Consider the following 14,611-nt stretch of genomic DNA (forward strand, 5'->3'; position numbering starts at 1 on the left):
ATCCGTGGTGGAGGGAGAAGTAGTTGACCTGCGTTCAAACAATCAGCATTACACGTTCACGGCATCGTCTTCCCACGGCAGCATGGTGAGCCATAAGCCATCACGCTGAGCACAGAAGCCACACACACAGAGAACCTGCCCTGAACTGACACGAAGTTCAAAACCTGGGAACAGTGGCCTGGCGGGTAGAGGCCAGGCTGGTGGGGGCAGGGGCCTGAGGGTTCCCTCTGGGCGAGCCCAGGCGAGTTCACTTTGTGATACTTCAACAAATCGTGTTCTTATGAGCTTGTACTCTGCTGTATATTTTTGACTTTTTATATTTTGACTTTTTAAAATTAATTTGAAAATCCTTAATCATGCTCTGATGTCACCTCCGTGACTTCATGCCCGGCTCCCTGCGATTCAGGTGCTGGGTGTTCCTGAACGATCACGTTACACGTTTGTAGGCATTTCCCAGTTTTCTCTGCCAGGAGGAAGAATCGCTGATTGGCTGCCTCCTGCACACCCTCCCTGGGCATGGAGCCCGCAACCCAGGCATATGCCTTCGACCGGAATCGAACCCGGGACCCTTCAGTCCGCAGGCTGACGCTCTATCCACTGAGCCAAACCAGCCAGGGCTGCCATGTGATATTTTTAAAATAATTTTTCAAAATCGATTTTTAGAGAGAGGAAGGGAGAGAGAGAGAATGAGAGAGACATTGATGTGAGAGAGAAGCATCGATCCGCTGCCTCCCGTTTGCAGCTGGACCAGGATAGACCGGATTTGTGCCCAGACCCGGAATCACCGCCGCCTTTTGGTGCCGGGACGACACTCCAGGCAGCTGAGCCACACCCGCCAGGTGGTGTCTTACGCGCCCTGGCTGCGGAGTCCTCATGGACACCTCGTCCCGCTCTCGTGAAGCGCCCTTAGCGCCACGAGGACGGATTTGTGAGGGATGGAGGCCGGGGCGCCTGCTCAGCTGAGTTGCTTATGCATCTCCATTTTGGGAAACATGCTCAATGGAGACGGTGTTCTTTAGGACTTTCTCCGGCTCAAAATAAGTGTCTGGAATGTTAAGCTTCCATGAATGACTCTGTTAATAATACTTACTCTCATTTTTCAGTTAACTGCTCTGCAAGCCCTCCATCCATTACCCAAGATCATTTTGGAATACAGGCAGGTAAGTTAATTTCTTAATAAGTTGGTGACGAAGGGGAAGCTTACCGGCTCTGTTGATGGAAATCCAGTCGCTGAGGCAGCCTGACGAGGCCCTGAATGGAATCGTTCGAGTTGACCCGTGTTCGCACGGCTCGCTGGCACCTCGACGTGGTGTCACCCCACCTACAGTCAGCCCCTCTCAGCATTGAGGGGTGGCGAACACTCGGAAGGAAGGAGTTGGTGTGTCTGTGACAGTGTGACGTGCCCTCCGTCAGTACCGTGTGTGGAAGCCGCCTCCGTGCCCGGGGCAGGCCCGGTGCGTGGCTCCACCGGCGTTTTACCGTCTGCGTTCCTGTTCACTGGTCACTGACACGCCCCTCCCTTCCAGCTGCCCTGCTTCTCTGCTCCTGCACCTGCCAGCAGTTCTGTTGTCCTTGAACCACATGTAGCACTCACATTGCTAGTATCATCGGCATTTTTTGTGTTATTTTTTAATAGATTTTTATTGATTTCAGAGAGGAAGAGAGAGAGAGAGAGAGAGAGAGAGAGAGAAACATCAATGATGAGAGAGAATCATTGGTCGGTGGCCCCCTGCACACCTCTGGCCCATAGTTCGATGCTCAATCACTGAGCCACGCCCACCGGTTTTTTTACTTACTGAGCCCATGGCCTGCTCTCTGCCAGGGCTGGGCAGCTGCTAGAGAGCAGGGGGTCGCAACTGCCCTTGTCCTTGAAGTAATGGAAGGACTGAAGGAGGACTGAGAGGGGCACCACGGGGCACGGGTGACGGGCAGGAGCGCACCTGATCCTCATCACTTTCCTGTGAGAGCATGGCTCCAGAATAACAAATACCTGTAGAAAGGGGGGTGACCCCTTCTCAGCGGGTCGCTGTGGTTTAATTCTGGCCACAAGGCCACTCCGGGGTCCTGGGTCGTCTTGGTGACACGCGGCGCTGACGCTCGCTCCTGTTGAACGACTTCAACAAAGAAGGTGGCGCTTCTTGTCTCTGTAACAGGTTCACAAGATCAAGTCGACCTTTGTGGACGGGCTGCTCGCCTGCGTGAAAGAGGTACCGGGGCTGAAGCGTGAGGAATGTGGGTGCCTGTGAGTTCAGACGGTGTGGAGGCTCTTAGAGTTGGGTTGATGGTGAAATCCTATATAATAAAAGGCTAATATGCAAATCGACCAAATGAAAGAATGACTGGTCGCTATGATGAGCACTGACCACCAGGGGGAAGATGCTCAATACAGGAGCTGCCCCCTAGTGGTCAGTGCGCCAGAAGCCGGGCTCATGGCTGGCGAGCGCAGTGGCGGTGGTGGGAGCCTCTCCTGCCTCCGTGGCAGCGCTAAGGATGTCCGACTGTGAGAAGGTGCAGGCCGGGCTGAGGGACAACACCCCCCCCCCCCGTGCACGAATTTCGTGCACTGGGCCTCTAGTAGTCTAATAAACTGGAGTGTGAGCCACGATTGTGCTGGGACTCAGGCCTCTTTAGGAGGCGCTGTACCCAGGAGTGGGGCCCAGGAGGCCCGGCTGCCAACCCCACGCCCTCCCACGTGTGGCTGCAGCTCCCTTCGTGGTCACTTCCAGGAGTCTGCACTCAGAGATGTCCTGTCACTCGTCTGAGGCCACACAGCTTCTGCGGGATGCACACCCCCCCTTGGGCCCACCTTGAGCCCCTCGGCCCTCTCCCCACGCACAGGGTTCTTAAGTGACTCGGAGACCCGCGGTCCTGCTGCAGTTTCCCCCGGGTGAGGGGACATCTTGACCACAGTTGGCAGCTTCTGACCCCAGGAGTCGGGCGGGGTAGGGCCTCTGGAGGAACAGGGAGTGCTGTCTGCAGGGAGGTGCCGAAGGGTGCAGCACGCTCTCGACTCCACGTGGCATGGCCAGGGCTCACCCCTATTCCTTCTGGTAAAGGGCGCCATCTCCTCCACGTGGAACCAGACGGGGACAGTGACCGGAAGGCTCTCCGCCAAGCACCCGGTAGGTTAGCTCCTTGCCAGACACCAGTTTCTGTTTCTAAGAGGGGCCCCCGGGATGACAGAGTGGTTGTGTTTACCGCACCCCCTACCTTGGAGCGGATTTCCTCCTGTTTATTCACCTAGCTAATGTTTACTTAGCACGAACGCAGTGGGGGACAAGACTCGTGGTCGGTCTGTCGTGAAGTGTTGAGCTAGTGAGAGGCTCTCCCGCTCAGGGAGTCATTCTCTCGGACACGGACACCCAGTCCCACCCCTTCGTTTTTAGGTTGTACTGACCAGGTGGTTCCGGGTTCCCAGGACCTGGCTGCAGTGGCTGATGCTCTGAGGCCCCGCCCACCTTGTGGTGCAAGGCTGCCTCTGAGGATTTGGGATGCAGGCTTAGTAGCACTGAAAGCAATTCGCTGTTTAAATGGCTTTATGTTTGTGAATTACAGACAGCTCGTTACGGATTTCTCATTACAGGAAGTTCCTTAGGTACAGAAAAGAATGTAGAAAACCCTAACGAAAGCCCCTTGCGTTCCAGCCAGTTAACTGTGCTGCCATTTGGTGTCTGTCCTTCCAGAATCTTTGCTAAGCACATGTATTTACAAAATGCAACTTTCCTACAAAAAGAAAACTATGCAACCTCGCCAGCTTGGCTCAGTGGATAGAGCGTCAGCCTGAGGACCAAAGGGCCCCGGGTTAGATTCCGGTCAAGGGCACGTACCTGGGTTGTAGGCTCCTCCCCGGCCCAGGCCCTGGTTGGAGCTCATGCAGGAGGCAACCAATTGATATTTCTCTCACATCAATGTTTCTCTCTGTCTTTCCCCCTCTCTTCCACTTGCTCTAAAAATAATAATAATAATTAATAAATAAATAATAAAACTATGCTTTTATTTTATGCCTTTTCATTTTATTTAAGAAGTCTTGATATTATATACCAATATTTACCTGGATCTATATTTAAATTTAAATAATTGAATTATTTAAGAATATATCAATTAAATACGTGAATTATTTCAATATACACTATAACATGACTGGGTGGGTCAGTGGTTGAGCATTGACCTATGAACCAGGAGGTCACGGTTCGATTCCCGGTCAGGGCACATGCCCGGTTTTGGGCTCGATCCTGGTGTAGGGCGTTCAGGAGGCGGCCGATCCATGATTCTCTCTCATCATTGATGTTCCTCCCTCCCTCCCTCCTTCTCTGAAACCAATAAAATGAATAAGTATGCAGGATAGACCGTGTCCACGTGAGTATATGTTCATGGTGAAGGACCTCAAGTGAGTGGGGGTTTGCAAAGCGGAGAGCGTGAGCCCTTCCCTCCTTCCCTTCGTCGTGCACGTGTCTGTCCCACGGGTCCCTCGGTGCCCGGTCTGGACTGCACCCTGCCAGGCCAGCACCTGAGGCAGGGTAGGCCGGCCCTGGGCGCTGCTGGGCAGTGGCTGTGAGTGCAGGACGCCCTCGGAGGACCTCGAGCCCATTCTTGAAGGGACTTGCTTTGGACATCCCACTTCAGAGGGCTCTTCTGAGTCTTCATCCCGCAGACTGGGACCAGCGCTAGCTCTGGTACTGACGCTAACGCTAATTCTCACTCTACCACGACCTCTTCTTGCAGGGGCTGCGTCCGTCTGCCCTTCAGGCAGCCTCTCGGCCTGCTAAGCCTGCACACCCTTTCTCTCGGTGGATGCCACATCTCACCGAGGAGTCACCCCGGAATTCTCCTGGGAAAGCTGACTTTTTGATACTATTATAAATTGTTTCCATCCCACGTGTTCATTGCTACTATATAGATATGCAATTGATTTTTTAATGTTTCTGTTCTTTTTAACTATATTTTTATTGATTTGGGGGAGGGAGAGAGAGATGGAAACATCAATGATGAGAGAATCATTGATCGGCTGCCTCCTTCCTGCACGCCCCCCATGGGGATCGAGCCTGCCACCCAGGTATGTGCCCTGACGGAGAATTGAACTAGGGACCTTTTGATTCCTGGGTGGATGCTCAACCACTGAGCCACACTGGCTGGTCTACAATTAATTTTTATATTTTGATTTTGCATCCTGCAACCTTAGTTCTAATAACTTTTTTGCCAATCCTGTCTGGTTTTCTATGTAGATTATCATTTCATATATAAAGAAAGCTTTAGTTCTTCCTTTCCAATATGGATACCTTTTATTTCTATTTCTTGTCTGATTATACTAACCAGAACACTGTACCATGTTGAATTGAAGTGGTGAGAGCAGGCCTCTCGTCTTGTTGCTAATGTTGGAGGAAATCACTCGGTTTCACTGGTGAGAATGCTGTAGCAGGTTTTACATAAGCACCCTAACCACTTTCAGAACATTCTCTTCAAATAACAATTGGCTGAGTTTTTATCTAGAAATTGGATTTTGTAAAAAAAAAAAAATTGCATCTATTACACGGGTGGGCAAACTTTTTGACTCGAGGGCCACAACGGGTTCTTAAACTGGACCGGAGGGCCAGAACAAAAGCATGGATGGAGTGTTTGTGTGAACTAATATAAACTCAAAGTAGACATCATTACATAAAAGGGTACGGTCTTTTTTTTTTTTTTTTTTTAGTTTTATTCATTTCAAACGGGCCGGATCCGGCCCGCAGGCCGTAGTTTGCCCACGGCTGATTCTATTAAGATGATCATGGGGATTTTCTCCTTAAATTTGTTAATATAATGGATTACACCAATAGATTTTCAAATGTTAAACCAACTCTGCATTCCTGGACTAAAGCTTATTTGGTCTTGATGTATGTATTTGTGTGTGTGTATATAATATCATATATATATATATATATATATATATATATATATATATATATATATATATATAATTGGATTAGATTTGGTAAAATTTTGTTTAGAATCTTTGCATCTGTTTTTTTTAAATATACTTTTATTGATTTCTGAGAGGAAGGGAGATAGAGAGATAGAAACGTCAATGATGAGAGAGAATCATAGATCGGTTGCCTCCTACAGGCCCCCCATGGGGATCGAGCCTGAAACCTGGGCATGTGCCCTTGACTGGAATTGAACCCGGGACCCTTCAGTCTGTGGGCTGGTGCTCTATCCACTGAACCAAACCAGCCAGGGCTCTTTGTATCTGTTTTAATGATGGATATCATGGAGTAGTTTTCTTTTATTGTGTTGTTGTCTGGTCTTGGTACCAGGATAATGCTAACCTCAAATAATGAATTGAAAGTATTTGCTCCTCTTCAAGTTTCTGGAAGAATTCGTATAAAATTATTTTTTCCCTCCTTATTAATAGAATTCATTATTGAAGCCATCTGAGCCTGGAAGTTTCTTTATGGGAAGCTATTTAATCACAAATTAAATTTCTTCAATAGAGATAGGGCTATTCAGGTTATCTATTTCTTCTTGAGAGAATTTGATAGTTTGTGTTCTTCAAGGAATTTGTCCATTTCATCTAAATTGTTAATTTATGGGTATAAGGTGGTTTGTAGCATTCCTTCATTCCCACGTGTGTAGTGAGGTCGGCTCTCATTCCTGACACGGGTAATTTGTGTCTTCCCACGTCCCCCCCATGATCAGGTTTTGGTTTCGTTGACTTTCTCTCTACTTTTTGTTTTTATTGATTTATGCTTTGATGTTTATCATTTCCTTTCTTCTGCTTACTTTGGGTTTAATTTGCTCTCCCTTTTATAGTTTCTTAAGGTAGAAACTGAATTTATTGATTTGAAGCCTTTTTTATATACTGCTGGGGTCCAACCCCAGCAGGTCCAGGGGTCCCCAAAGGTGTGGACGGAGTCGGCGAAGAAGGAATGACACAGAGACAGCATTCAGTTGATCAACAGCCTAGCCAGGATCTCTAGCCAAGTTCTGTTCAGGATCTCCAGCGAAGTTCTGGTTAGGATCTCCAGCCAGGTTCTGTGTCCATGTTCTCTTGCTAGGTTCTCCAGCCAGGTTCTCCAGGTTCTCCAGCCAGGTTCTGTAGCCATGTTCCCTCGCTAGGTTCTGTCTAGGTTCTCCAGCCAGGTTTGGTCACCAGGTTCTATCCAGGTTCTGTAGCCAGGTTCTGTTGCCAGGTTCTGTCTAGGGCCTCCAGCCAAGTTCTGTAGCCAGGTTCTGTCCAGGATCTTTTGCCATGCTCTCTCCAGGGAAGTTCTTCTGTCTCTAGGTTCTGTGTAGGTTCTGTGTCTAGGTTCTGTATCCTGTTGTCTTGTTACATCTGTATTTATACCAGTTGATTCCAATCCTATCAATCTCTATTCCAAAGGTTAGGGCGTTTCTTATCTCCATTCCAGGGAGTAAAGATTATGTAGCTTAAGCATGATTGTTCATAGTTAAAGTGATTAATTACCCGCCTGGCACTTAGTTAAGGGGTTTTATTCCCTCCCTAACTTCAGGGGAAATCCCTACCTGGGGAAACAACCTTTCTCAGAGAGGTGACCTTGGTTAAAACACATAGTGCCAAGAAGGTGAGCAAACATATTAAGAACAGTATGCCATATATGCCAGGTCCCTTGAAACAGCAAGGATGGACCGGCTCCCGGCAATATACAGCCACTCAGTGCAATAAACTTGTCCCCACGTACTTCTTTCTGGCATTCAGTAAATGCTGCATGTTGTGTTTTCATTTTCATTCAGTTCAAAAAACGAGTGCCCTGGCCAGGCAGCTCAGTTGGTTAGAGCGTCGTCCCGATACCAAGGCTGCAGGCTCCATCCTGGTCAGGGCACATACAGGAGCAGCCAGGGAATCCATAAATAAGGGGAACAACGAGTCAGTCTTCCTCTCTTCCTCTCTCTCTAAAATCAATCAATCAATGAAAAATTTAGAAAAACTAGTAACGCTTTCTGTCTTTTTTTACTTATGGATTATTTAGGAGTTTGTTATTCAGTTTCTAAGTGTCTTTCTGTTATTGATTTCTAATTTAATTCCACAAGGTCCAAGAATATACTTTGTAGGACTCGATCCTTTTAAATGTATTCACACTTGCTTTATGGCCCATCAGATGCTCCCGAAAGCATGTGATTCTGTCGAGGGTGGAACGGCCGCCGAGTTCCATTTAGGTCAGCTTGGTTGATAGTGTTGTCCTGGTCTCTCAGAGCCTTGCAGGGTTCCGTCTGCCCAGCTCCCGGTGCTAAGCTCTCAACCACAGCCTTGTAGCTCTTCATCTCCTTGTAGTTTTCCTTCATGTATTTGAAGCTCTTTTATTAGGGGCAGAAATGTTAAGGATTGTTATAGCCCCCTGATGAATTTACCCATTATTTCTGTAAAATGACCTTTTTATTTTAAAAATATATATATTTTTATTGATTTCAGAGAGGAAGGGAGAAGGAGAGAGAGACACATCAATGACGAGAGAGAATCGTCCATCGGCTGCCTCCTGCACACCCCCTACTGGGGATCGAGCCCACAACCTGAGCATGTGCCCTAACGAGAATAGAACCCGGGACCCTTCAGTCCGCAGGCCAACACTCTAACCACTGAGCAAACCTGCCAGGGCCACTTTCATATTTCTTTTTTTTTTTAATATATATTTTTATTGATTTCAGAGAGAAAGGGAGAAGGGAGAAAGAGATAGAAACATCAATGAGAGAGAATCATCGCTCGGCTGCCTCCTGCACGTCCCTACTGGGGATCGAGCCCACAACCTGGGCATGTGCCCTTGGTCGGAATCAAACCCGGGACCCTTTAGTCCTCAGGCTGACACTCTATCCGCTGAGCCAAAGCAGCCAGGTCCACTTTTATATTTCTTATAGTGTGGGGCTGCTGTTGGTGAATTCTTTCAGCTTCTGTAGGTCCAAACATGTCTTTATCTCACCTTTGGTTTTAGAAGTTATTTTTGTGAGGTGTAAAGTTCTCAGTTGGAGGTTTTTTCTTGCAGTACTTTAAAGAGGTTACTCTCTTCTCACATTGCTTCTTATAAGAACTGCTGTCGTCATTATCTTTGTTTCTCTCTACATAATGTGTCTTTTTCTGGCTGTTGTTCGATTTTTCTTGTCATCGCTAGTTTTGAAAATGTTGCTTATGATGTCCCTTGGTGTGGTTTTTTTCACCTTCTGTGTTAGGGGTTTGTTGAGTTCTTGGTAGTTATTATTCAAATACTTGTTCTGTTCTTCCTCCCTCCTCTCCTCTCCTCTCCTCTCCTTGGGAACTCCGCTATGATTGCGTATGCTAGGTCAGTGGTCTGTAAACTCATTAGTCAACAGAGCCAAATATCAACAGTACGACGATTGAAATTTCTTTTGAGAGCCAAATTTTTTAAACTTAAACTATATAGGTAGGTACATTGTTATTAACTTAGGGTCCTCCTAAGACTTAGGAAGAGCCACACTCAAGGGGCCAAAGAGCTGTGTGTGGCTCGCGAGCCGCAGTTTGCCGACCACGGTGCTAGGTCATTTGAGCTTGTCCCGTAGCTCACTGAAACTCACTTTTCTTCTTTTCCTTGGATATTTTTTCCTGTTTTAATTTGGATCATTTCAATTACTATGTCCTGTGGCTCACACATCTTTTGTCACCTCAGACCTAATGTTAATGCACGGAGTGTATTTTTCATATTAAACATTACAGTTTTCATTTCTAGACATTCAGTTTCGATCTTTTTTATGTCATTCATAGCTCTACTTAATTGTTCAATATATTGAATGCAGTTGTGGTAACTGTTTTGTTTTATTGTCCTTGTCTATCATTTCAACATCTGTGTCCAGTCCTAGCCGGTTGGCTCAGTGGATAGAGTGTCGGACTGAAGGGTCCCAGGTTCGATTCTGATCAAGGGCACATACCTCAGTTGCAGGCTCCCGGCCCTGGTGAGGGGCATGGGTCCTGGTCGGGGGCATGCAGGAGGCAACCAATTGATGTGTCTCTCTCACATCGATGTCTCTCTTTGTCTCTCCCTCTCCCTTCACTCTCTCTAAAAGTCAATGGAAAAAATATCCTCGGATGAGGATTAAAAATAAAAAAAATAAAAAAAACCCATCTGTGTCCAGTGCAGGTCAGTAGATGATCCCCTGCTCTGTGCAGGCCTGGTCATCTTCGTGTGGCTGCCAGGCATTATGGACTTGAGGGCACTGGGGAGTGGGCCTCGTGGTTTTCTCGTAAATGTCCTGAGCTCGCTCCTGGGACGAGCTGTGTTTCTCGGGAACAGGGCATGGCTTCCTGGCCTTGCTTTCATGGCGTCTGAGGCAGGTGCAGAGAAGGGCTGCGTCCAGCCTGGCTAGCTCTCCCCGTCCTGAGGGCGCCTTCCTGCGGGCTCTGCCTCTTGTCCCAGGAACTGTGAGTTTTCCGGGAATGGCGTTGGGACAGGAGCAACTCCCTGCCCTGGCTGAGTGTCCTGCACTGTGTCCTAGCCCCTGTGGATGGCCCTGGCTGAGTGTCCTGCACTGTGTCCTAGCCCCTGTGGACGGCCCTGGCTGAGTGTCCTGCGCTGTGTCCTAGCCCCTGTGGACGGCCCTGGCTGAGTGTCCTGCGCTGTGTCCTAGCCCCTGTGGACGGCCCTGGCTGAGTGTCCTGCGCTGTGTCCTAGCCCCTGTGGACGGCCCTGGCTGAGTGTCCTGTGCTGTGTCCTAGCCCCTGTGGACGGGCTCTCCCCGCCTTGGAAGTTCCCTCCGTGCGTGCGCTGGTCCGTTCTCTGCTGGGCACGCACTCTGCTGGCTCAGGAGGGGTGACCCTGTCGGCTGTCTGCGTCTTCTCCCTGGGAGGGGAGCACTTTCTTTTCCCCTGAGTGCATTCCAGCTGCAGGTGAACTCCCGCCAAATAATGGTCAATCCCGCTGAACCTGCGTCCTTCGCTCCCTGAGCCCCGGAGAGTCAGTGATCAGCACTTGCTCCCTCAGAACCTCGGTCCAGTGTCCTTTTCAGGTAGACGTGTGCTGCCCCCATCCCCACGCTCATGTCGCACTGGATTGTAAGTCCTGCCCACTTCACTGGCGACCTCCAGGCCTGGCTCTCTACCTGGAACATGGTGGTTACTGAGCACTTTTTATTTATTTGTTTGTTTATTTTAAAATATGTTTTTGTTGATTTTTAGAGAGGAAGAGAAAAACTCCAATGATGAGAGAATCTTGGATCAGCTGCCTCCTGCATGCCTCCTACTGGGGATCCAGCCCGCAGCCGGGCCTGCGCCCTGCCCGGGAATGGAGCCAGTGGCCTCTTGGTTCCTGGGTTGACGCTCACCACGGAGTCGCTGGCGGGCGGTACTGAGCACTATTGGCTGAGAACTGGGACGTGTGGCCCACTCCTGATGGCCTCCCGGTGTCAGCGTCCTCTAGTTGGGCTCATGGTCCAGATGGCGGCGTGTTGGCCGTATGGCCGGACCTCCTCCCGTGTGGTCTGCGCAGCTCTTCCCTCGGAAGGGAGTGGTCAGGGGGGCTTTTGTTTGTCTCACGCTCCTCTCCCCCCACCCAGGTCCTGCTGGGTCCGTCCTCCTGCAACTCTCAGACTCCACAGAGCCTTCTCCTGGGAGCCCTGGGACCTTTGCTCTCCAAGCCTCGCCAGGAGCCGCATTCCTGCCCCCATCACCCAATACCCCCTTATCGGGCGGCGTTGGGTGTCCCGCTCGTGTTTCCAGGGACAGGCTGCTTTTGTCCATGTCCTCGTTTCACTGCAGCCCTCGTGACCTGGCTCGGAGCTGATCAACCTCTGAAATTCAAAGTGGCTGACCTTTCACCTCGCAGTTTTATGAATTCTCTAGTAAGAGTCCTCCTTTCCCTTCTAGGTTAGTTTTTTTTTTTTTTTTTAATTTTTAATGTTACAGTTCTAAAATGTATTGATTGGGAATGTTAGAAGCCAAGCGTTCAGCGGGGAATCTTGCTTTGTGCGTGTTTCCCCCGACGTTTTCCTTACTCTCTAGCTCCACGGGAACATCTTGTGAGCGTTTGTACTAGCTCTTTGGTATGTAACTGCGTCGGAGCCAAGTTAAGATGCTGTCATATCATGGTTGGTGCTTTGCTATGATTTGTGATTGCTGGCCCTTCGTGCTTTCCCTCGCCTTCAAGCCGTCACTCTTGTTACGTCTGGAGCCTCGAACCATCTTCCTCCAGCCCAGCCCCCCGTCTGGTAACTGCTGGTTGAGTTTCTCTGCAGAGCTGTCTGTCACAAGCCTGTCTGACCCCGTCCTCGCTCCCAAAGCTCAGCTCCACGTCCTTCTCCTGGGAAAATGGTGTGGAGCCCACATACTGCCCAGGGTGTGTCCATCACCTGCTCAAAAGCTTAGACGCCTGGCCGGCCCGGCTCAGTGGCTGAGCATCGACCTGTGAACCAGGAGGTCATGGTTCGATGCCCAGTCAGGGCATGTGCCCAGTTTGCGGGCTCGATACCAGTGGGGGGTGTGCAGGAGGCAGCCGATCCATGATTCTCTCATCAGTGATGTTTCTCTCTCCCTCTCCCTTCCTCTCTGAAATCAAGAAAAATATATTTTTTAAAAACTTCAATGTTACTTGGTACCTTCAAAGCCCCTGCTCCTCTGTTCCCAAGTGTGTTCTCACACTGCTTCCCTCTCATCCCACACTCAGTGTTGGTCACCCATCTTGACATGTTTCCTTGAGTAACAGGTGGGGTTTGTGCTGCTCTCAGACTGTACGTCCATGGTGCCGTGTTGTGCTCACACTTCTGTAGCTTGCTGTTGTCATCAGTATGACGTCTGAGAGCTGCCCGTGCTGACACAAGTAGCACTCGTTCACTTATCTTGGCGACTGATAGCATTTCATCGTGTAAGTGCACTGAACACGTTCTCATTTCTCTGCGAGAAACAGTCTGCAAGGAGAAACAGTGCCGCCAGGAGTGCTCGGGCTTGTCCCCTGCGGGCCTGGCTGTGGGCGGGTGAGGAGTACTCGGGCGTCCCCAGCAGGGCCAGGCCGTGGGCGGGTGAGGAACACTCGGGCGTCCCCAGCAGGGCCTGGCCGTGGGTGGGTGAGGAATACTCGGGCGTCCCCGGCAGGGCCTCGCCGTGGGCACGTGGTGCTCAGCCCGCGACGGCACAGGTGCTCTCGACAGGGGGCCACCCACCCTCCCCTGCAGCGCCACTCGGCTCTCGCTGCCCCACACGTGCCATGGAATTTTACTTGTTGCTCATTTGATGAGTGTGAATTCCTATCTTACTGTGGTTTGATTTGCATTTTTTCATTACTAACGGGGGTAAGTACATTTTCCTCTTTACTGGTCATTTGTGTTTCTTCAGTGACTTGCCTGTTTATCTCCTTTGCCCATTTTCAATTTAGTGGTTTGCCTTTTATTAATTTGTAAATGCTCTTTATATATTATGGACACTACTCTTTTGTTCGTTTATATAAATACTAGTGGCCCGGTGCATGAAATTAGTGCACGGGGCAGGGGGGATTCCCTCAGCCCAGCCTGCACCCTCTCCAATCGGGTACCCCTTGGGGGATGTCCGACTGCCAGTTTAGGCTCGATTGCTGTGTCTGACTGCCTCTCACAATCTGGGACTGCTGGCTCCTAACCGCTCACCTGCCTGCCTGATAGCTCCTAACTACCTCTGCCTGCCTGCCTGATCACCCCTAACCTCTCTGCCTGCCTGCCTGATCGCCCCTAACCTCTCTGCCTGCCTGCCTGATTGCCCCTAACTGCCTCTGCCTGCCTGCCTGATCACTCCTAACTGCCCTCCCCTGCCTACCTGATCTTGCCCCCAACGGCCCTCCCCAATGTCCTGATCTTGCCCCCAGCTACCCTACCCAGCAGGCCTGGTTGCCCCCAACTGCCTTCCTCTGCCAGCTTGATCTCACCCCCAATAGCCCTCTCCTGCCAGCCTGATCTTGCCCCCAACTGCCCTCCAAAGCAGCCATTGGTTCCTCACAGTTCACCCAGATTTGGTTCTGATTGGTCAATTTCTATGCCAGTCAGCGTCAAAAGCTCTGCCTCCTAGGCAGCCATTGGCTCCTCAGACTTCACCCAGATTTGGTTCTGATTGGCCGGTTTCTATGCCAGTCAGCATCTCTGAGCCTATCAACGGGGCCTGATCAGAAAAGCGGGGCTGATCAGCAGCCCCCATGAAGGCCTGGAGAGAAATGGAGGCACGGCTGCTGGCCCGGAGAGAAAGAGAAAGAGGCAAGTGCTGATCAACAGCTGCCACACAGGCAATGAATCAGACACTGCTTCTCCCTTCAGGCCTCTCTCTGGGTCTGATTCGCAGCCCCCTCAGCAGTTAGTGCTGGGTCACCATACCTGCAGCTGCAGCAGTCAGTGCTGGGTCGCCACGCCAACCCAGCGCTGACTGCAGGGCTGACTTCCGGTTGGTCGAGCCTCTGGTCGTGACGGACCCAGGGTTTTATATATTAGGACCTCCTCCCGTCTCTGGTCGGTCTTCAGGTTTTCTTCCATGGTGCGTTCTGCGTCTCTCGGTTACAGGTGCTTTCTGCTTTACTGTCGCCACATGTCGTCCTTTCGTTATGGCTTGTGCTCTTTGGTGTCTTATTCCAGGAACTCTTCCTTCCGTGGGAATCATAAAGATACTCTGTTCCCTGGTCCTAGTTCAGAGTTTTGCTTTGTGCTTCGGTTTGTAATCCCCCTGAATTTG

The 14,611-nt window shown here is 50.1% G+C and overlaps 1 protein-coding gene across 1 annotated transcript in view; it reads left to right on the plus strand.

Annotated features, from left to right (window-relative positions):
- Positions 1-14,611, plus strand: part of POLN (DNA polymerase nu) — a 103,323-nt gene that overhangs the window by 61,317 nt on the left and 27,395 nt on the right. The window contains exons 13-15 of the mRNA XM_081092581.1: positions 1,104-1,160; positions 2,154-2,207; positions 3,057-3,122. Of these exons, the coding sequence (XP_080948707.1) occupies positions 1,104-1,160; positions 2,154-2,207; positions 3,057-3,122 (177 nt within the window). The remainder of the gene's footprint in view (positions 1-1,103; positions 1,161-2,153; positions 2,208-3,056; positions 3,123-14,611) is intronic.

The sequence above is a fragment of the Myotis nattereri genome, assembly GCF_964212035.1.
Source record: "Myotis nattereri genome assembly, chromosome: 1".
NCBI classification, from domain to species: Eukaryota; Metazoa; Chordata; class Mammalia; order Chiroptera; family Vespertilionidae; genus Myotis; species Myotis nattereri.